Source organism: Ranitomeya variabilis, chromosome 3 (genome assembly GCF_051348905.1).
Source record: "Ranitomeya variabilis isolate aRanVar5 chromosome 3, aRanVar5.hap1, whole genome shotgun sequence".
Taxonomy (NCBI): Eukaryota; Metazoa; Chordata; class Amphibia; order Anura; family Dendrobatidae; genus Ranitomeya; species Ranitomeya variabilis.
This window is the reverse complement of record NC_135234.1, coordinates 2,307,369-2,330,228: the sequence shown is the minus strand read 5'-3', so window position 1 is coordinate 2,330,228 and position 22,860 is coordinate 2,307,369. Positions and strand designations below refer to the sequence as shown.

The following is a 22,860-nucleotide window of genomic DNA, read 5'->3' as shown; positions in this document are numbered from 1 at the left end:
TCTGTATCTCTCAGTCTCTCTCTGTATTTCTCGGTCTCTCTGTATCTCTCGGTCTCTTTCTCTATCTCTCGGTCTCTCTGTATCTCTCGGTCTCTCTCTGTATCTCTCGGTCTCTCTCTGTATCTCTCGGTCTCTGTATCTCTCGGTCTCTCTGTATCTCTCGGTCACTCTCTGTATCTCTCGGTCTCTGTATCTCTCGGTCTCTCTGTATCTCTCGGTCTCTCTCTGTATTTCTCGGTCTCTCTCTGTATTTCTCGGTCTCTCTCTGTATCTCTCGGTCTCTCTCTGTATCTCTCGGTCTCTCTCTGTATCTCTCGGTCTCTCTCTGTATTTCTCGGTCTCTCTCTGTATCTCTCGGTCTCTCTCTGTATCTCTCGGTCTCTCTCTGTATCTCTCGGTCTCTCTCTGTATCTCTCGGTCTCTCTGTATTTCTCGGTCTCTCTGTATTTCTCGGTCTCTCTCTGTATCTCTCGGTCTCTCTGTATCTCTCGGTCTCTCTGTATCTCTCGGTCTCTCTGTATCTCTCGGTCTCTCTGTATCTCTCGGTCTCTGTATCTCTCAGTCTCTCTCTGCATCTCTCGGTCTCTCTGTATCTCTCGGTCTCTCTCTGTATCTCTCGGTCTCTCTCTGTATTTCTCGGTCTCTCTCGGTCTCTCTCTATATCTCTCGGTCTCTCTCTGTATCTCTCGGTCTCTCTGTATTTCTCGGTCTCTCTGTATCTCTCGGTCTCTCTCTGTATCTCTCGGTCTCTCTCTGTATCTCTCGGTCTCTCTCTGTATCTCTCGGTCTCTCTGTATCTCTCGGTCTCTCTGTATCTCTCGGTCTCTCTCTGTATCTCTCGGTCTCTGTATCTCTCGTTCTCTCTCTGTATCTCTCGGTCTCTCTGTATCTCTCGGTCTCTCTGTATTTCTCGGTCTCTCTGTATCTCTCGGTCTCTGTATCTCTCAGTCTCTCTCTGCATCTCTCGGTCTCTCTGTATCTCTCGGTCTCTCTCTGTATCTCTCGGTCTCTCTCTGTATTTCTCGGTCTCTGTATCTCTCAGTCTCTCTCTGCATCTCTCGGTCTCTCTGTATCTCTCGGTCTCTCTCTGTATCTCTCGGTCTCTCTGTATCTCTCGGTCTCTCTCTGTATTTCTCGGTCTCTCTCTGTATCTCTCGGTCTCTCTCTGTATCTCTCGGTCTCTGTATCTCTCGTTCTCTCTCTGTATCTCTCGGTCTCTCTGTATCTCTCGGTCTCTCTGTATTTCTCGGTCTCTCTGTATCTCTCGGTCTCTGTATCTCTCAGTCTCTCTCTGTATCTCTCGGTCTCTCTGTATCTCTCGGTCTCTCTCTGTATCTCTCGGTCTCTCTGTATCTCTCGGTCTCTCTGTATCTCTCGGTCTCTCTGTATCTCTCGGTCTCTCTCTGTATCTCTCGGTCTCTCTCTGTATCTCTCGGTCTCTCTGTATCTCTCGGTCTCTCTGTATCTCTCGGTCTCTCTGTATCTCTTGGTCTCTCTCTGTATCTCTCGGTCTCTCTGTATTTCTCGGTCTCTCTCTGTATCTCTCGGTCTCTCTGTATCTCTCGGTCTCTCTCTGTATCTCTCGGTCTCTCTCTGTATTTCTCGGTCTCTCTCTGTATCTCTCGGTCTCTCTATATCTCTCGGTTTCTCTGTATCTCTCGGTCTCTCTCTGTATTTCTCGGTCTCTCTGTATCTCTCGGTCTCTCTGTATCTCTCGGTCTCTCTGTATCTCTCGGTCTCTGTATCTCTCGGTCTCTCTCTGTATCTCTCGGTCTTTCTCTGTATTTCTCGGTCTCTCTGTATCTCTCGGTCTCTGTATCTCTCGGTCTCTCTGTATCTCTCGGTCTCTCTGTATCTCTCGGTCTCTCTCTGTATTTCTCGGTCTCTCTCTGTATCTCTCGGTCTCTCTCTGTATTTCTCGGTCTCTCTGTATCTCTCGGTCTCTCTCTGTATTTCTCGGTCTCTCTCTGTATTTCTCGGTCTCTCTGTATCTCTCGGTCTCTCTCTGTATTTCTCGGTCTCTCTGTATCTCTCGGTCTCTCTCTGTATCTCTCGGTCTCTCTGTATCTCTCGGTCTCTCTCTGTATCTCTCGGTCTCTCTCTGTATCTCTCGGTCTCTCTCTGTATCTCTCAGTCTCTCTCTGTATCTCTCGGTCTCTGTATCTCTCGGTCTCTGTATTTCTCGGTCTCTCTCTGTATCTCTCAGTCTCTCTCTGTATCTCTCGGTCTCTGTATCTCTCGGTCTCTCTGTATCTCTCGGTCTCTCTCTGTATCTCTCGGTCTCTCTGTATCTCTCGGTCTCTCTGTATCTCTCTCTGTATCTCTCTCTGTATTTCTCGGTCTCTCTCTGTATCTCTCGGTCTCTCTCTGTATCTCTCGGTCTCTCTCTGTATCTCTCGGTCTCTCTCTGTATTTCTCGGTCTCTCTGTATCTCTCGGTCTCTCTCTGTATCTCTCGGTCTCTCTCTGTATTTCTCGGTCTCTCTCTGTATCTCTCGGTCTCTCTCTGTATTTCTCGGTCTCTCTCTGTATCTCTCGGTCTCTGTATCTCTCGGTCTCTCTGTATCTCTCGGTCTCTCTCTGTATCTCTCGGTCTCTGTATCTCTCGGTCTCTCTGTATCTCTCGGTCTCTCTCTGTATCTCTCGGTCTCTCTGTATTTCTCGGTCTCTCTGTATCTCTCGGTCTCTCTGTATCTCTCGGTCTCTCTCTGTATCTCTCGGTCTCTCTGTATTTCTCGGTCTCTGTATCTCTCGGTCTGTCTCTGCATTTCTCGGTCTCTCTCTGTATTTCTCGGTCTCTCTCTGTATCTCTCGGTCTCTCTCTGTATCTCTCGGTCTCTCTCTGTATCTCTCGGTCTCTCTCTGTATCTCTCGGTCTCTCTGTATTTCTCGGTCTCTCTCTGTATCTCTCTGTATCTCTCGGTCTCTGTATCTCTCGGTCTCTCTGTATTTCTCGGTCTCTCTGTATTTCTCGGTCTCTCTCTGTATCTCTCGGTCTCTCTGTATCTCTCGGTCTCTCTGTATCTCTCGGTCTCTCTGTATCTCTCGGTCTCTCTGTATCTCTCGGTCTCTGTATCTCTCAGTCTCTCTCTGCATCTCTCGGTCTCTCTGTATCTCTCGGTCTCTCTCTGTATCTCTCGGTCTCTCTCTGTATTTCTCGGTCTCTCTCGGTCTCTCTCTATATCTCTCGGTCTCTCTCTGTATCTCTCGGTCTCTCTGTATTTCTCGGTCTCTCTGTATCTCTCGGTCTCTCTCTGTATCTCTCGGTCTCTCTCTGTATCTCTCGGTCTCTCTGTATCTCTCGGTCTCTCTCTGTATCTCTCGGTCTCTCTGTATCTCTCGGTCTCTCTGTATCTCTCGGTCTCTCTCTGTATCTCTCGGTCTCTGTATCTCTCGTTCTCTCTCTGTATCTCTCGGTCTCTCTCTGTATCTCTCGGTCTCTCTCTGTATTTCTCGGTCTCTCTCGGTCTCTCTCTATATCTCTCGGTCTCTCTCTGTATCTCTCGGTCTCTCTGTATTTCTCGGTCTCTCTGTATCTCTCGGTCTCTCTCTGTATCTCTCGGTCTCTCTCTGTATCTCTCGGTCTCTCTGTATCTCTCGGTCTCTCTCTGTATCTCTCGGTCTCTCTGTATTTCTCGGTCTCTCTGTATCTCTCGGTCTCTGTATCTCTCAGTCTCTCTCTGCATCTCTCGGTCTCTCTGTATCTCTCGGTCTCTCTCTGTATCTCTCGGTCTCTCTCTGTATTTCTCGGTCTCTGTATCTCTCAGTCTCTCTCTGCATCTCTCGGTCTCTCTGTATCTCTCGGTCTCTCTCTGTATCTCTCGGTCTCTCTGTATCTCTCGGTCTCTCTCTGTATTTCTCGGTCTCTCTCTGTATCTCTCGGTCTCTCTCTGTATCTCTCGGTCTCTGTATCTCTCGTTCTCTCTCTGTATCTCTCGGTCTCTCTGTATCTCTCGGTCTCTCTGTATTTCTCGGTCTCTCTGTATCTCTCGGTCTCTGTATCTCTCAGTCTCTCTCTGTATCTCTCGGTCTCTCTGTATCTCTCGGTCTCTCTCTGTATCTCTCGGTCTCTCTGTATCTCTCGGTCTCTCTCTGTATCTCTCGGTCTCTCTCTGTATTTCTCGGTCTCTCTCTGTATCTCTCGGTCTCTCTGTATCTCTCGGTCTCTCTGTATCTCTCGGTCTCTCTCTGTATCTCTCGGTCTCTCTCTGTATCTCTCGGTCTCTCTGTATCTCTCGGTCTCTCTGTATCTCTCGGTCTCTCTGTATCTCTTGGTCTCTCTCTGTATCTCTCGGTCTCTCTGTATTTCTCGGTCTCTCTCTGTATGTCTCGGTCTCTCTGTATCTCTCGGTCTCTCTCTGTATTTCTCGGTCTCTCTCTGTATCTCTCGGTCTCTCTATATCTCTCGGTTTCTCTGTATCTCTCGGTCTCTCTCTGTATTTCTCGGTCTCTCTGTATCTCTCGGTCTCTCTGTATCTCTCGGTCTCTCTGTATCTCTCGGTCTCTGTATCTCTCGGTCTCTCTCTGTATCTCTCGGTCTTTCTCTGTATTTCTCGGTCTCTCTGTATCTCTCGGTCTCTGTATCTCTCGGTCTCTCTGTATCTCTCGGTCTCTCTGTATCTCTCGGTCTCTCTCTGTATTTCTCGGTCTCTCTCTGTATCTCTCGGTCTCTCTCTGTATTTCTCGGTCTCTCTGTATCTCTCGGTCTCTCTCTGTATTTCTCGGTCTCTCTCTGTATTTCTCGGTCTCTCTTTATCTCTCGGTCTCTCTCTGTATTTCTCGGTCTCTCTGTATCTCTCGGTCTCTCTCTGTATCTCTCGGTCTCTCTGTATCTCTCGGTCTCTCTCTGTATCTCTCGGTCTCTCTCTGTATCTCTCAGTCTCTCTCTGTATCTCTCGGTCTCTGTATCTCTCGGTCTCTGTATTTCTCGGTCTCTCTCTGTATCTCTCAGTCTCTCTCTGTATCTCTCGGTCTCTGTATCTCTCGGTCTCTCTGTATCTCTCGGTCTCTCTCTGTATCTCTCGGTCTCTCTGTATCTCTCGGTCTCTCTGTATCTCTCTCTGTATCTCTCTCTGTATTTCTCGGTCTCTCTCTGTATCTCTCGGTCTCTCTCTGTATCTCTCGGTCTCTCTCTGTATCTCTCGGTCTCTCTCTGTATTTCTCGGTCTCTCTGTATCTCTCGGTCTCTCTCTGTATCTCTCGGTCTCTCTCTGTATTTCTCGGTCTCTCTCTGTATCTCTCGGTCTCTCTCTGTATTTCTCGGTCTCTCTCTGTATCTCTCGGTCTCTGTATCTCTCGGTCTCTCTGTATCTCTCGGTCTCTCTCTGTATCTCTCGGTCTCTGTATCTCTCGGTCTCTCTGTATCTCTCGGTCTCTCTCTGTATCTCTCGGTCTCTCTGTATTTCTCGGTCTCTCTGTATCTCTCGGTCTCTCTGTATCTCTCGGTCTCTCTCTGTATCTCTCGGTCTCTCTGTATTTCTCGGTCTCTGTATCTCTCGGTCTGTCTCTGCATTTCTCGGTCTCTCTCTGTATTTCTCGGTCTCTCTCTGTATCTCTCGGTCTCTCTCTGTATTTCTCGGTCTCTCTCTGTATTTCTCGGTCTCTCTCTGTATCTCTCGGTCTCTCTCTGTATCTCTCTGTATCTCTCGGTTTCTCTCTGTATTTCTCGGTCTCTCTGTATTTCTCGGTCTCTCTGTATTTCTCGGTCTCTCTGCATCTCTCGGTCTCTCTCTGTATCTCTCGGTCTCTCTCTGTATCTCTCGGTCTCTCTCTGTATTTCTCGGTCTCTCTGTATCTCTCGGTCTCTCTGTATCTCTCGGTCTCTCTGTATCTCTCGGTCTCTGTATCTCTCGGTCTCTCTCTGTATCTCTCGGTCTTTCTCTGTATTTCTCGGTCTCTCTGTATCTCTCGGTCTCTGTATCTCTCGGTCTCTCTCTGTATCTCTCGGTCTCTCTGTATCTCTCGGTCTCTCTGTATCTCTCGGTCTCTCTCTGTATTTATCGGTCTCTCTCTGTATCTCTCGGTCTCTCTCTGTATTTCTCGGTCTCTCTGTATCTCTCGGTCTCTCTCTGTGTTTCTCGGTCTCTCTGTATCTCTCGGTCTCTCTCTGTATTTCTCGGTCTCTCTGTATCTCTCGGTCTCTCTCTGTATCTCTCGGTCTCTCTGTATCTCTCGGTCTCTCTCTGTATCTCTCAGTCTCTCTCTGTATCTCTCGGTCTCTGTATCTCTCGGTCTCTGTATTTCTCGGTCTCTCTCTGTATCTCTCAGTCTCTCTCTGTATCTCTCGGTCTCTGTATCTCTCGGTCTCTCTGTATCTCTCGGTCTCTCTCTGTATCTCTCGGTCTCTCTGTATCTCTCGGTCTCTCTGTATCTCTCGGTCTCTCTCTGTATCTCTCTCTGTATTTCTCGGTCTCTCTCTGTATCTCTCGGTCTCTCTCTGTATCTCTCGGTCTCTCTCTGTATCTCTCGGTCTCTCTCTGTATTTCTCGGTCTCTCTGTATCTCTCGGTCTCTCTCTGTATCTCTCGGTCTCTCTCTGTATTTCTCGGTCTCTCTCTGTATCTCTCGGTCTCTCTCTGTATTTCTCGGTCTCTCTCTGTATCTCTCGGTCTCTGTATCTCTCGGTCTCTCTGTATCTCTCGGTCTCTCTCTGTATCTCTCGGTCTCTGTATCTCTCGGTCTCTCTGTATCTCTCGGTCTCTCTCTGTATCTCTCGGTCTCTCTGTATTTCTCGGTCTCTCTGTATCTCTCGGTCTCTGTATCTCTCGGTCTCTCTCTGTATCTCTCGGTCTCTCTGTATTTCTCGGTCTCTGTATCTCTCGGTCTGTCTCTGCATTTCTCGGTCTCTCTCTGTATTTCTCGGTCTCTCTCTGTATCTCTCGGTCTCTCTCTGTATTTCTCGGTCTCTCTGTATTTCTCGGTCTCTCTCTGTATCTCTCGGTCTCTCTCTGTATTTCTCTGTATCTCTCGGTTTCTCTCTGTATTTCTCGGTCTCTCTGTATTTCTCGGTCTCTCTGTATTTCTCGGTCTCTCTGCATCTCTCGGTCTCTCTCTGTATCTCTCGGTCTCTCTCTGTATCTCTCGGTCTCTCTGTATCTCTCGGTCTCTCTGTATCTCTCGGTCTCTCTGTATCTCTCGGTCTCTCTCTGTATCTCTCGGTCTTTCTCTGTATTTCTCGGTCTCTCTGTATCTCTCGGTCTCTGTATCTCTCGGTCTCTCTCTGTATCTCTCGGTCTCTCTGTATCTCTCGGTCTCTCTGTATCTCTTGGTCTCTCTCTGTATTTCTCGGTCTCTCTCTGTATCTCTCGGTCTCTCTCTGTATTTCTCGGTCTCTCTGTATCTCTCAGTCTCTCTCTGTATTTCTCGGTCTCTCTCTGTATTTCTCGGTCTCTCTGTATCTCTCGGTCTCTCTCTGTATTTCTCGGTCTCTCTGTATCTCTCGGTCTCTCTCTGTATCTCTCGGTCTCTCTGTATCTCTCGGTCTCTCTCTGTATCTCTCGGTCTCTCTCTGTATCTCTCAGTCTCTCTCTGTATCTCTCGGTCTCTGTATCTCTCGGTCTCTGTATTTCTCGGTCTCTCTGTATCTCTCGGTCTCTCTGTATCTCTCGGTCTCTCTCTGTATCTCTCGGTCTCTCTCTGTATCTCTCGGTCTCTCTGTATCTCTCGGTCTCTCTGTATCTCTCGGTCTCTCTCTGTATCTCTCTCTGTATTTCTCGGTCTCTCTCTGTATCTCTCGGTCTCTCTCTGTATTTCTCGGTCTCTCTGTATCTCTCGGTCTCTCTCTGTATCTCTCGGTCTCTCTCTGTATTTCTCGGTCTCTCTCTGTATCTCTCGGTCTCTCTCTGTATTTCTCGGTCTCTCTCTGTATCTCTCGGTCTCTGTATCTCTCGGTCTCTCTGTATCTCTCGGTCTCTCTCTGTATCTCTCGGTCTCTGTATCTCTCGGTCTCTCTGTATCTCTCGGTCTCTCTCTGTATCTCTCGGTCTCTCTGTATTTCTCGGTCTCTCTGTATCTCTCGGTCTCTCTGTATCTCTCGGTCTCTCTCTGTATCTCTCGGTCTCTCTCTGTATCTCTCGGTCTCTCTGTATTTCTCGGTCTCTGTATCTCTCGGTCTGTCTCTGCATTTCTCGGTCTCTCTCTGTATTTCTCGGTCTCTCTGTATCTCTCGGTCTCTCTCTGTATTTCTCGGTCTCTCTCTGTATTTCTCGGTCTCTCTCTGTATCTCTCGGTCTCTCTCTGTATTTCTCTGTATCTCTCGGTTTCTCTCTGTATTTCTCGGTCTCTCTGTATTTCTCGGTCTCTCTGCATCTCTCGGTCTCTCTCTGTATCTCTCGGTCTCTGTATCTCTCGGTCTCTCTCTGTATTTCTCGGTCTCTCTGTATTTCTCGGTCTCTCTGTATCTCTCGGTCTCTCTCTGTATCTCTCGGTCTCTCTGTATCTCTCGGTCTCTGTATCTCTCGGTCTCTGTATCTCTCGATCTCTCTGTATCTCTCGGTCTCTCTGTATCTCTCGGTCTCTCTCTGTATCTCTCGGTCTCTCTGTATCTCTCGGTCTCTGTATCTCTCGGTCTCTGTATCTCTCGGTCTCTCTCTGTATCTCTCGGTCTCTCTCTGTATCTCTCGGTCTCTCTCTGTATCTCTCGGTCTCTCTGTATTTCTCGGTCTCTCTCTGTATCTCTCGGTCTCTGTATTTCTCGGTCTCTCTGTATCTCTCGGTCTCTCTGTGTCTCTCGGTCTCTCTCTGTATCTCTCGGTCTCTCTCTGTATCTCTCGGTCTCTCTCTGTATCTCTCTGTCTCTGTATCTCTCGGTCTCTCTCTGTATCTCTCGGTCTCTCTCTGTATCTCTCGGTCTCTCTGTATCTCTCGGTCTCTGTATCTCTCGGTCTCTGTATCTCTCGATCTCTCTGTATCTCTCGGTCTCTCTGTATCTCTCGGTCTCTGTATCTCTCGGTCTCTCTCTGTATCTCTCGGTCTCTCTCTGTATCTCTCGGTCTCTCTCTGTATCTCTCGGTCTCTCTGTATTTCTCGGTCTCTCTCTGTATCTCTCGGTCTCTGTATTTCTCGGTCTCTCTGTATCTCTCGGTCTCTCTGTGTCTCTCGGTCTCTCTCTGTATCTCTCGGTCTCTCTCTGTATCTCTCGGTCTCTCTCTGTATCTCTCGGTCTCTGTATCTCTCGGTCTCTCTGTATTTCTCGGTCTCTCTCTGTATTTCTCGGTCTCTCTCTGTATCTCTCGGTCTCACTCTGTATCTCTCGGTCTCTCTGTATTTCTCGGTCTCTCTCTGTATCTCTCGGTCTCTGTATTTCTCAGTCTCTCTGTATCTCTCGGTCTCTCTCTGTATTTCTCGGTCTCTCTCTGTATTTCTCGGTCTCTCTGTATCTCTCGGTCTCTCTCTGTATTTCTCGGTCTCTCTGTATCTCTCGGTCTCTTTCTGTATCTCTCGGTCTCTCTGTATCTCTCGGTCTCTCTCTGTATCTCTCGGTCTCTGTATCTCTCGGTCTCTCTGTATCTCTCGGTCACTCTCTGTATCTCTCGGTCTCTGTATCTCTCGGTCTCTCTGTATCTCTCGGTCTCTCTCTGTATTTCTCGGTCTCTCTCTGTATTTCTCGGTCTCTCTCTGTATCTCTCGGTCTCTCTCTGTATCTCTCGGTCTCTCTGTATCTCTCGGTCTCTCTCTGTATTTCTCGGTCTCTCTCTGTATCTCTCGGTCTCTCTCTGTATCTCTCGGTCTCTCTCTGTATCTCTCGGTCTCTCTCTGTATCTCTCGGTCTCTCTCTGTATCTCTCGGTCTCTCTCTGTATCTCTCGGTCTCTCTCTGTATCTCTCGGTCTCTCTCTGTATCTCTCGGTGTCTCTGTATCTCTCGGTCTCTCTCTCTGTATCTCTCGGTCTCTGTATCTCTCGGTCTCTCTGTATTTCTCGGTCTCTCTGTATTTCTCGGTCTCTCTCTGTATCTCTCGGTCTCTCTGTATCTCTCGGTCTCTCTGTATCTCTCGGTCTCTCTGTATCTCTCAGTCTCTCTCTGCATCTCTCGGTCTCTCTGTATCTCTCGGTCTCTCTCTGTATCTCTCGGTCTCTCTCTGTATTTCTCGGTCTCTCTCGGTCTCTCTCTGTATCTCTCGGTCTCTCTCTGTATCTCTCGGTCTCTCTGTATTTCTCGGTCTCTCTGTATCTCTCGGTCTCTCTCTGTATCTCTCGGTCTCTCTGTATCTCTCGGTCTCTCTGTATCTCTCGGTCTCTCTGTATCTCTCGGTCTCTCTCTGTATCTCTCGGTCTCTCTGTATTTCTCGGTCTCTCTGTATCTCTCGGTCTCTCTCTGTATCTCTCGGTCTCTCTCTGTATCTCTCTGTATCTCTCGGTCTCTCTGTATCTCTCGGTCTCTCTCTGTATCTCTCGGTCTCTCTGTATCTCTCGGTCTCTCTGTATCTCTCGGTCTCTCTCTGTATCTCTCGGTCTCTGTATCTCTCGTTCTCTCTCTGTATCTCTCGGTGTCTCTGTATCTCTCGGTCTCTCTGTATTTCTCGGTCTCTCTGTATCTCTCGGTCTCTCTGTATCTCTCGGTCTCTCTCTGTATCTCTCAGTCTCTCTCTGCATCTCTCGGTCTCTCTGTATCTCTCGGTCTCTCTCTGTATCTCTCGGTCTCTCTGTATCTCTCGGTCTCTGTATCTCTCAGTCTCTCTCTGTATCTCTCGGTCTCTCTGTATTTCTCGGTCTCTCTGTATCTCTCGGTCTCTGTATCTCTCGGTCTCTCTCTGTATCTCTCGGTCTCTCTGTATTTCTCGGTCTCTGTATCTCTCGGTCTGTCTCTGCATTTCTCGGTCTCTCTCTGTATTTCTCGGTCTCTCTCTGTATCTCTCGGTCTCTCTCTGTATTTCTCGGTCTCTCTCTGTATTTCTCGGTCTCTCTCTGTATCTCTCGGTCTCTCTCTGTATTTCTCTGTATCTCTCGGTTTCTCTCTGTATTTCTCGGTCTCTCTGTATTTCTCGGTCTCTCTGTATTTCTCGGTCTCTCTGTATTTCTCGGTCTCTCTGCATCTCTCGGTCTCTCTCTGTATCTCTCGGTCTCTCTCTGTATCTCTCGGTCTCTCTGTATCTCTCGGTCTCTCTGTATCTCTCGGTCTCTGTATCTCTCGGTCTCTCTCTGTATCTCTCGGTCTTTCTCTGTATTTCTCGGTCTCTCTGTATCTCTCGGTCTCTGTATCTCTCGGTCTCTCTCTGTATCTCTCGGTCTCTCTGTATCTCTCGGTCTCTCTGTATCTCTCGGTCTCTCTCTGTATTTCTCGGTCTCTCTCTGTATCTCTCGGTCTCTCTCTGTATTTCTCGGTCTCTCTGTATCTCTCGGTCTCTCTCTGTATTTCTCGGTCTCTCTCTGTATTTCTCGGTCTCTCTGTATCTCTCGGTCTCTCTCTGTATTTCTCGGTCTCTCTGTATCTCTCGGTCTCTCTCTGTATCTCTCGGTCTCTCTGTATCTCTCGGTCTCTCTCTGTATCTCTCGGTCTCTCTCTGTATCTCTCAGTCTCTCTCTGTATCTCTCGGTCTCTGTATCTCTCGGTCTCTGTATTTCTCGGTCTCTCTGTATCTCTCGGTCTCTCTGTATCTCTCGGTCTCTCTCTGTATCTCTCGGTCTCTCTCTGTATCTCTCGGTCTCTCTGTATCTCTCGGTCTCTCTGTATCTCTCGGTCTCTCTCTGTATCTCTCTCTGTATTTCTCGGTCTCTCTCTGTATCTCTCGGTCTCTCTCTGTATTTCTCGGTCTCTCTGTATCTCTCGGTCTCTCTCTGTATCTCTCGGTCTCTCTCTGTATTTCTCGGTCTCTCTCTGTATCTCTCGGTCTCTCTCTGTATTTCTCGGTCTCTCTCTGTATCTCTCGGTCTCTGTATCTCTCGGTCTCTCTGTATCTCTCGGTCTCTCTCTGTATCTCTCGGTCTCTGTATCTCTCGGTCTCTCTGTATCTCTCGGTCTCTCTCTGTATCTCTCGGTCTCTCTGTATTTCTCGGTCTCTCTGTATCTCTCGGTCTCTCTGTATCTCTCGGTCTCTCTCTGTATCTCTCGGTCTCTCTGTATTTCTCGGTCTCTGTATCTCTCGGTCTGTCTCTGCATTTCTCGGTCTCTCTCTGTATTTCTCGGTCTCTCTGTATCTCTCGGTCTCTCTCTGTATTTCTCGGTCTCTCTCTGTATTTCTCGGTCTCTCTCTGTATCTCTCGGTCTCTCTCTGTATTTCTCTGTATCTCTCGGTTTCTCTCTGTATTTCTCGGTCTCTCTGTATTTCTCGGTCTCTCTGCATCTCTCGGTCTCTCTCTGTATCTCTCGGTCTCTCTCTGTATCTCTCGGTCTCTCTCTGTATTTCTCGGTCTCTCTGTATTTCTCGGTCTCTCTGTATCTCTCGGTCTCTCTCTGTATCTCTCGGTCTCTCTGTATCTCTCGGTCTCTGTATCTCTCGGTCTCTGTATCTCTCGATCTCTCTGTATCTCTCGGTCTCTCTGTATCTCTCTGTATCTCTCGGTCTCTCTGTATCTCTCGGTCTCTGTATCTCTCGGTCTCTCTCTGTATCTCTCGGTCTCTCTCTGTATCTCTCGGTCTCTCTCTGTATCTCTCGGTCTCTCTGTATTTCTCGGTCTCTCTCTGTATCTCTCGGTCTCTGTATTTCTCGGTCTCTCTGTATCTCTCGGTCTCTCTGTGTCTCTCGGTCTCTCTCTGTATCTCTCGGTCTCTCTCTGTATCTCTCTGTCTCTGTATCTCTCGGTCTCTCTCTGTATCTCTCGGTCTCTCTCTGTATTTCTCGGTCTCTCTGTATTTCTCGGTCTCTCTGTATCTCTCGGTCTCTCTCTGTATCTCTCGGTCTCTCTGTATCTCTCGGTCTCTGTATCTCTCGGTCTCTGTATCTCTCGATCTCTCTGTATCTCTCGGTCTCTGTATCTCTCGGTCTCTCTCTGTATCTCTCGGTCTCTCTCTGTATCTCTCGGTCTCTCTCTGTATCTCTCGGTCTCTCTGTATTTCTCGGTCTCTCTCTGTATCTCTCGGTCTCTGTATTTCTCGGTCTCTCTGTATCTCTCGGTCTCTCTGTGTCTCTCGGTCTCTCTCTGTATCTCTCGGTCTCTCTCTGTATCTCTCGGTCTCTCTCTGTATCTCTCGGTCTCTGTATCTCTCGGTCTCTCTGTATTTCTCGGTCTCTCTCTGTATTTCTCGGTCTCTCTCTGTATCTCTCGGTCTCACTCTGTATCTCTCGGTCTCTCTGTATTTCTCGGTCTCTCTCTGTATCTCTCGGTCTCTGTATTTCTCAGTCTCTCTGTATCTCTCGGTCTCTCTCTGTATTTCTCGGTCTCTCTCTGTATTTCTCGGTCTCTCTGTATCTCTCGGTCTCTCTCTGTATTTCTCGGTCTCTCTGTATCTCTCGGTCTCTTTCTGTATCTCTCGGTCTCTCTGTATCTCTCGGTCTCTCTCTGTATCTCTCGGTCTCTCTCTGTATCTCTCGGTCTCTGTATCTCTCGGTCTCTCTGTATCTCTCGGTCACTCTCTGTATCTCTCGGTCTCTGTATCTCTCGGTCTCTCTGTATCTCTCGGTCTCTCTCTGTATTTCTCGGTCTCTCTCTGTATTTCTCGGTCTCTCTCTGTATTTCTCGGTCTCTCTCTGTATCTCTCGGTCTCTCTCTGTATCTCTCGGTCTCTCTGTATCTCTCGGTCTCTCTCTGTATTTCTCGGTCTCTCTCTGTATCTCTCGGTCTCTCTCTGTATCTCTCGGTCTCTCTCTGTATCTCTCGGTCTCTCTCTGTATCTCTCGGTCTCTCTCTGTATCTCTCGGTCTCTCTCTGTATCTCTCGGTCTCTCTCTGTATCTCTCGGTCTCTCTCTGTATCTCTCGGTGTCTCTGTATCTCTCGGTCTCTCTCTCTGTATCTCTCGGTCTCTGTATCTCTCGGTCTCTCTGTATTTCTCGGTCTCTCTGTATTTCTCGGTCTCTCTCTGTATCTCTCGGTCTCTCTGTATCTCTCGGTCTCTCTGTATCTCTCGGTCTCTCTGTATCTCTCGGTCTCTCTGTATCTCTCGGTCTCTCTGTATCTCTCAGTCTCTCTCTGCATCTCTCGGTCTCTCTGTATCTCTCGGTCTCTCTCTGTATCTCTCGGTCTCTCTCTGTATTTCTCGGTCTCTCTCGGTCTCTCTCTGTATCTCTCGGTCTCTCTCTGTATCTCTCGGTCTCTCTGTATTTCTCGGTCTCTCTGTATCTCTCGGTCTCTCTCTGTATCTCTCGGTCTCTCTGTATCTCTCGGTCTCTCTGTATCTCTCGGTCTCTCTGTATCTCTCGGTCTCTCTCTGTATCTCTCGGTCTCTCTGTATTTCTCGGTCTCTCTGTATCTCTCGGTCTCTCTCTGTATCTCTCGGTCTCTCTCTGTATCTCTCTGTATCTCTCGGTCTCTCTGTATCTCTCGGTCTCTCTCTGTATCTCTCGGTCTCTCTGTATCTCTCGGTCTCTCTGTATCTCTCGGTCTCTCTCTGTATCTCTCGGTCTCTGTATCTCTCGTTCTCTCTCTGTATCTCTCGGTGTCTCTGTATCTCTCGGTCTCTCTGTATTTCTCGGTCTCTCTGTATCTCTCGGTCTCTCTGTATCTCTCGGTCTCTCTCTGTATCTCTCAGTCTCTCTCTGCATCTCTCGGTCTCTCTGTATCTCTCGGTCTCTCTCTGTATCTCTCGGTCTCTCTGTATCTCTCGGTCTCTGTATCTCTCAGTCTCTCTCTGCATCTCTCGGTCTCTCTGTATTTCTCGGTCTCTCTCTGTATCTCTCGGTCTCTCTCTGTATCTCTCGGTCTCTCTGTATCTCTCGGTCTCTCTCTGTATCTCTCGGTCTCTCTCTGTATCTCTCGGTCTCTCTGTATTTCTCGGTCTCTCTGTATCTCTCGGTCTCTCTCTGTATTTCTCGGTCTCTCTGTATCTCTCGGTGTCTCTGTATCTCTCGGTCTCTCTGTATTTCTCGGTCTCTCTCTGTATCTCTCGGTCTCTGTATCTCTCGGTCTCTCTCTGTATCTCTCGGTCTCTCTCTGTATCTCTCGGTCTCTCTGTATCTCTCGGTCTCTCTCTGTATCTCTCGGTCTCTCTCTGTATCTCTCGGTCTCTCTCTGTATTTCTCGGTCTCTCTCTGCATCTCTCTGTATCTCTCTGTATCTCTCGGTCTCTCTCTGTATCTCTCGGTCTCTCTGTATCTCTCTGTATCTCTCGGTCTCTCTCTGTATTTCTCGGTCTCTCTCTGTATCTCTCGGTCTCTCTGTATTTCTCGGTCTCTCTGTATTTCTCGGTCTCTCTGTATCTCTCGGTCTCTCTCTGTATTTCTCGGTCTCTCTCTGTATCTCTCGGTCTCTCTGTATCTCTCGGTCTCTCTGTATCTCTCGGTCTCTCTCTGTATCTCTCGGTCTCTCTCTGTATCTCTCGGTCTCTCTCTGTATCTCTCGGTCTCTCTCTGTATCTCTCGGTCTCTCTGTATTTCTCGGTCTCTCTGTATCTCTCGGTCTCTCTGTATCTCTCGGTCTCTCTCTGTATCTCTCGGTCTCTCTGTATCTCTCGGTCTCTCTGTATTTCTCGGTCTCTCTCTGTATCTCTCGGTCTCTCTCTGTATCTCTCGGTCTCTCTGTATCTCTCGGTCTCTCTCTGTATCTCTCGGTCTCTCTCTGTATTTCTCTGTATCTCTCGGTCTCTCTCTGTATCTCTCGGTCTCTCTCTGTATTTCTCGGTCTCTCTCTGCATCTCTCGGTCTCTCTGTATCTCTCGGTCTCTCTGTATTTCTCGGTCTCTCTCTGTATCTCTCGGTCTCTCTCTGTATCTCTCGGTCTCTCTGTATTTCTCGGTCTCTCTCTGTATCTCTCGGTCTCTCTCTGTAACTCTCGGTCTCTCTCTGTATCTCTCGGTCTCTCTCTGTATTTCTCGGTCTCTCTCTGTATCTCTCGGTCTCTCTCTGTATCTCTCAGTCTCTGTATTTCTCGGTCTCTCTGTATCTCTCGGTCTCTCTCTGTATCTCTCGGTCTCTCTCTGTATCTCTCGGTCTCTCTGTATTTCTCGGTCTCTCTCTGTATCTCTCGGTCTCTCTCTGTATCTCTCGGTCTCTCTGTATTTCTCGGTCTCTCTCTGTATCTCTCGGTCTCTCTCTGTATCTCTCGGTCTCTCTCTGTATCTCTCGGTCTCTCTCTGTATCTCTCGGTCTCTCTCTGTATCTCTCTGTATTTCTCTGTATCTCTCGGTCTCTCTCTGTATTTCTCGGTCTCTCTGTGTATTTCTCGGTCTCTCTCTGTATTTCTCGGTCTCTCTCTGTATCTCTCGGTCTCTCTCTGTATCTCTCGGTCTCTCTCTGTATTTCTCGGTCTCTCTCTGTATCTCTCGGTCTCTCTCTGTATCTCTCAGTCTCTGTATTTCTCGGTCTCTCTGTATCTCTCGGTCTCTCTCTGTATCTCTCGGTCTCTCTCTGTATCTCTCGGTCTCTCTGTATTTCTCGGTCTCTCTCTGTATCTCTCGGTCTCTCTCTGTATCTCTCGGTCTCTCTGTATTTCTCGGTCTCTCTCTGTATCTCTCGGTCTCTCTCTGTATCTCTCGGTCTCTCTCTGTATCTCTCGGTCTCTCTCTGTATCTCTCGGTCTCTCTCTGTATCTCTCTGTATTTCTCTGTATCTCTCGGTCTCTCTCTGTATTTCTCGGTCTCTCTGTGTATTTCTCGGTCTCTCTCTGTATTTCTCGGTCTCTCTCTGTATCTCTCGGTCTCTCTCTGTATCTCTCGGTCTCTCTCTGTAACTCTCGGTCTGTCTCTGTATCTCTCGGTGTGTCCGTGCAGCAGTCTGTGAGGCCCCGGTTCTCCTCCTCCTTTTCCCCGGGGTCTCCGCCTCCTCCCGGTCCCTCCTCCTCCTCCTCGTCGGCTGCCCCGGTTCTTCCTGTGCTCGCACTCCTCTGCAGTGTCCGGTCATGGAGGAGCCCGCGGCCGCCGAGTGTCGGGTCCTCTCCATCCAGAGTCATGTGGTCCGGGGTTATGTGGGCAACAAGGCGGCCTCCTTCCCTCTGCAGGTACCGGAGACCTAAGGGGGCGACTTGTGGGTGACAGGAGTTACGATTGAGTGTATGTGACAGGAGCAACATGGGGTGACGGGAGCGATGTGGGGTGTATGTTGATAGGATTGACGTGGGGGTGTTTGTGGCGGGCGATGGGGGTGACAGGGACTACGGGGGGGGGGTGTATGTGAGAGGAGCGACAGTGCGGTGACAGGAGTGACTGGGGGTGTATGTGACGTGAGGTGACAGGAGCGACGTGAGGTGTATGTGACAGGAGCAACAGGTTGGTGACAGGAGCGACATAGGGGTGCATGTGACAGGAGCGATGTTGGGATGTCAGGAGCGACGTGGGGGTGACAGGAGCGACGTGGGGGTGACAGGAGCGACGTGGGGGTGACAGGAGCGACGTGGGGGTGACAGGAGCGACGTGGGGGTGACAGGAGCGACATGGGGGTGACAGGAGCGACATGGGGGTGTATGTGACATGATGTGACAGGAGCGACGTGGGGGTGACAGGAGCGACGTGGGGGTGACAGGAGCGACGTGGGGGTGACAGGAGCGACGTGGGGGTGACAGGAGCGACGTGGGGGTGTATACATAGTTACATAGTTACATAGTTATTAAGGTTGAAGGAAGACTGTAAGTCCATCTAGTTCAACCCATAGCCTAACCTAACATGCCCTAACATGTGTGTGTACAGTATGTGACATGAGGTGACAGGAGCGACGTGGGGGTGTATGTGACAAGAGCGACATGGGGTTGACATGTGGGGGTGTATGTGACAGGAGTGACGTGGGGGTGACCGGAGCGACGTGGCGGTGTATGTGACAAGAGCGACATGGGGTTGACATGTGGGGGTGTATGTGACAGGAGCGACGTGGGGGTGACAGGAGCGACGTGGGGGTAACAGGAGCAACTTGGGGGTGTATGTGACATGAGGTGACAGGAGAGACGTGGGGGTGACAGGAGCGACGTAGGGGTGTATGTGACAGGAGCGACGTGGAGGTGACAGGAGAGACGTGGGGATGACATGTGGGGGTGTATGTGACCGGAGCGACGTGGGGGTGACAGGAGCGACGTGGGGGTGTATGTGACATGAGGTGACAGGAGTGATGTGGTGACTGGAGCAATGTGGGGGTGACAGGATTGACGTGGAGGTGTATGTAATAGGAGTGACTGGGTGTGTATGTGACAGGATTTGTTGGGTGGTGTATGTGAAAGGAGCGACTTGGGGTTGACATGTGGGGGTGTATGTGACCAATGACTGGGGGTGTATGTGACAGGAGGGATGTGGGGGTGTACAGGGAAGGAAATAAGTATTTGATCCCTTGCTGATTTTGTAAGTTTGCCCACTGACAGACATGAACAGTCTATAATTTTAAGGGTCGGTTAATTTTAACATTGAGAGATAGAATATCAGAAGTAAAATCTAGAAAATCACATTGTATAAATTATATACATTTATTTGCATTTTGCAGTGAGAAATAAGTATTTGATCCCTCTGGGAAACAAGACTTAATCCTTGGTGGTAAAACCCTTGTTGGCAAGCTCAGCAGTCAGATTTTTTTTGTAGCTGATGATGAGGTTTGCGCACATGTCAGGAGGAATTTTGGTCCACTCCTCTTTAGGGTATGTGCACACGCTGCGGATTTTGCTGCGGATCCACAGCGGATTTGACGCTGCGGATCCGCAGCAGTTTTCCCAAAGTTTACAGTACCATGTAAACCTATGGGGAAAAAAAACCGCTGTGCACATGCTGCGGAAAATTCTGCGCGGAAACGCTGCAGAAAAAAAGAAGTAGCATGTCACTTCTTTCTGCGGATTACGCAGCGGTTTTCAACCTGCACCAATAGGAAAGTACCGTTGAAAACCCGCAGAAGAAACCGCGTGAAAATCCGCAGTGAAAACCGCAGTGGAAAAATCCGCAGCAACATCCGCAACGTGTGCACATACCCTTACAGATCATCTCTAAATCATTAAGATTTTGAGGCCGTCGCTTGGCATCTCGGAGCTTCCACTCCCTCCATAAGTTTTCTATGGAATGAAGGTCTGGAGACTGGCTCAGCCACTCCATGACATTAATGTGCTTCTTTTTTGAGCCACTCCTTTGTTGCCTTGGTTGTATGTTTTGGGTCCTTGTCTTGCTGGAAGACCCAGCCACAACCCATTTTTAATGTCCTGGCGGAGGGAAGGAGGTTGTCACTCAGGATTTTACGGTACATGGCTTCATCTGTTCTCCCATTGATGTGGTGAAGTAGTCATGTGCTCTTAGTAGAGAAACACCCCCAAAACATAATGTTTCCACCTCCATGCTTGACTGTGGGGATGGTGTTCTTTGGGTCATAGTCATCATTTCTTTTCCTCCAAGCACAGCGAGGAGAGTTAATGCCAAAGACCTCAATTTTTGTCTCCTCTGACCACAGCACCTTCTCCCAATCACTCACAGAATCATCCAGGTGTCATTGGTAAACTTCAGACGGGCCGCACATGTGCCTTCTTGAGCAGGGGGACCTTGCGGGCTCTGCAAGATTTTAAACCTTTACGGCGTAATGTGTTACCAATGGTTTTCTTGGTGACTGTGGTCCCAGCTGCCTTGAGTTCATTAACACGTGTTCCCCCGTGTAGTTTTAGGCTGATCTCTCACCTTACTCATGACCAAGGATACCCCACGAGGTGAGATTTTGCACGGTGCCCCAGATCGATGTCGATTCACAGTCATTTTGTATTTCTTCCATTTTCTTACTATTGCACCAACAGTTGTCTCCTTCTCACCCAGCGCCTTATGGTTTTGTAGCTCTATCCAGCTTTGTGCAGGTCTATGATCTTGTCCCTGAAATCCTCATAAAGCTCTTTGGTCTTGCCCATGTTGTAGAGGTTAGAGTCTGACTGATTGAGTCTGTGGACAGGAGTCTTTTATAAAGGTGACTATGTAAGACAGCTGTCTTTAATGCAGGTAACGAGTTGGTTAGGAGTCTGACTGGTCTGTAGGAGACAGAGCTCTTAATGGTTGGTAGGGGATCAAATACTTATTTCTCACTGCAAAATGCAAATACATTTTATATAATTTTTACAATGTGATTTTCTGGATTTTATTTTTGATATTCTATTTCTCAACGTTAAAATAAACCTACCCTTAAAATTATAGACTGTTCATGTCTTAGTCAGTGGGCAAACTTACAAAATCAGCAAGGGATCAAATAATTATTTCCTTCATTGTATGTGACAGGAGCAACGTGGGGGTGTTTGTGACAGGAGCAACTTGGATGACGGAGCGATGTTGGGGTGTATGTGATTAGAATGGCGTGGGGGTGACAGTGATGTGGGAGTGTATATGACAGGAGCGATGTGGGGTTGACAGGAGTGACATGGAGGTGTATGACAGGAGTGACATGGAGGTGTATGACAGGAGCGACGTTGGGTTGTATGTGACTGGAGCAATGTGCGGGTGACAGCAGTGACATGGAGGTGGATGTGACAGGAACGACGGGGGATGACAGGAGCGACGTAGGGGTGTATGTTACAGGAGTGACGGGGGTTGTATGTGACAGGAGTGAAGTGGGGGTGACAGGAGTGATCTGGAGGTATATGTGACAGGAACGACGTGGGGGTGTACGTGACAGGAGCGACGTGGTGGTGACAGGAGTGACGTAGAGGTGTATGTGCCAGGAGCGACGTGGTTATGTATATGACTGGCGCGACATGGGGGGGACAGGAGTGACTTAGGGGTGTATGTGACAGGAGCGATGTGGGTGTGACAGGAATGATGTGGAAGTGTATGACTGGAGCTACAGGGGTGGTGTATGTGACAGGAGCAACATGGGGGATGACACGGGCGACGTTGGAGTGTATGTGACAGGGGTTGTATTGTATGTGACAAGAGCGACGTGGTGGTGACAGGAGTGACGTAGAGGTGTATGTGCCAGGAGCAACGTGGTTATGTATATGACTGGAGCGACGTTGGGTTGACAAGAGGGGGTGTATGTGACAGGAGCAATGTGGGGATGACATGGGTGTGTATGTGACAGGAGTGATGTGGAGGTGATAGGAGTGACGTGGGTGTGACAAGAGCAATGAAGGGATAACAGGAGCGATATAGGGGTGTATGTGACAGGAGTGACGGGGGGGGGGAATATGACAGGAGTGATCTGGAGGTATATGTGACAGGAGTGACATGGGGTGTACGTGACAGGAGCGATGGGAGATAACAGGAACGACGGGGGTATGACAGAAGTAACGTGGAGGTGTATGTGATAGGAGCGACGTGGGGTGGGGGTGTATGTGACAGGATTGATGTGGAGTAACAGGAGCAACGTGGGGGTGACAGCAGTGACATGGGAGTGTATGTGACAGGAGTGACATCGTGACAGGAGCGTCAGGAGGATTATGTGACAGGAGTGACGTGGAGGTGTATGTGACAGATGCGACATAGGGGTGACAGGAGTGAAGTGGGGGTGTATGTGATAATAGCGACATGGGGGTGTATCTAACAGGAGCGACATGACAGGAGTGACGTGGAAGTGTATGTGACAGGAGCGATGTGGGGGTATATGTAACAGGAGCAACGTGGTGTTGAGAACAGTGACGTGGGGCGTGACAGGAGTAACGTGGAGGTGTACATGACAGGAGCGATGTGGGGGTGTAAGTGACGAATGACTCGGGGGTGTATGTGACAGGAGCGACATGGGGGTGACGAGCGACCGCAGGATGACAGAAGCGACGTGGGAGTGTTTGTGACAGGAGCGACGTGGGGGTGACAGGAATGACGGGAGATAGCAGGAGCGACGGGGGGATAACGGGTGACGTGGGGGTGTATGTAACTGGATCAACTTGGTAACAGGAGCGACGGGGGGATGACAGGGCGTGACATGGAGGTGTATGTGACAGGAGCGACGTGGAGGTGTATATGAAAGGAGCGATGTGGGGGTGAATGTGACGAATGACTCGGGGGGGGGGGGGGGTGTATGGGACAGGAGTGACGTGGGAGCGACGAGCGACCGCTGGATGACAGGAGCGACGTTGGGGTGACAGGAGCGATGTGGAGGTGTGTGACAGGAGTAATGTGGGGTTGACAGGAGGGGGTGTATATAACGAGTGACTGGGGGGTGTATGGGACAGGAGTGGTGTGGGAGTGACGAGCCACGACTGAATGACATGAGCGACGTATAGGTGACTAGATCGAAAGGGGAATGACAGGAGCAATGTGGAGTTGACAGGAGTGACATGGAGGTGTATGTGACAGGAGCAGTGGGGTAGTGACTTGGGGGTGTATGTGACGAATGACATGACAGTGACAGGGGGATGGCAGGAACCGTGTGGGTGTGACATGAGTGGCATGAGAATGTATGTGACTAGCAGCGTGAGGATAACAAGAGTGACATTGTGGTGACATGAGCGACGTGGGGGTGTATGTGACAAATGACATGGCGGGTGACAGGAGCGACGGGTTGTATGTGATCGGCGTGATATGGGGTGACAGGAGCGATGTGGGAGTGACATGTGGAGTTGTATGTGACAAATGATGTGGGGATGACAGGAGCGACTTGAAGGTGTATGTGACAGGAGCAACATGGGGGTGTATCTCACGAATGACGGGTTGATGGCAGGAACGAGGGTATAGCAGAAGTGGTGTGGGTGTGACCGGAGTGGCATGAGGATAATAGGAGTGACATTGTGGTGACAGGAGCGACTTGTGAGTGTATGTGACAGGAGCGACTTGTGGATGTATGTGACGGGAGCGACGGTGGGATGGCAGGGTCGGTGTGGGTGTGACAGAAGTAGCATGAGGGTGCATGTGACTGTAGCAGCGTGAGGATAACAGGAGCGACATTGTGGTGACAGGAGCAATGTAATGGT

The 22,860-nt window shown here is 49.4% G+C and overlaps 1 protein-coding gene across 1 annotated transcript in view; it reads left to right on the top strand.

The window, feature by feature from the left end:
* Positions 1-16,721: 16,721 nt before the first annotated feature.
* The window catches only part of PDXK (pyridoxal kinase), a 49,875-nt gene continuing 43,736 nt past the window's right edge, over positions 16,722-22,860 (top strand). The window contains exon 1 of the mRNA XM_077293548.1: positions 16,722-17,022. Coding sequence (XP_077149663.1) covers positions 16,924-17,022 — 99 coding nt within the window. The 5' untranslated portion in view covers positions 16,722-16,923. The remainder of the gene's footprint in view (positions 17,023-22,860) is intronic.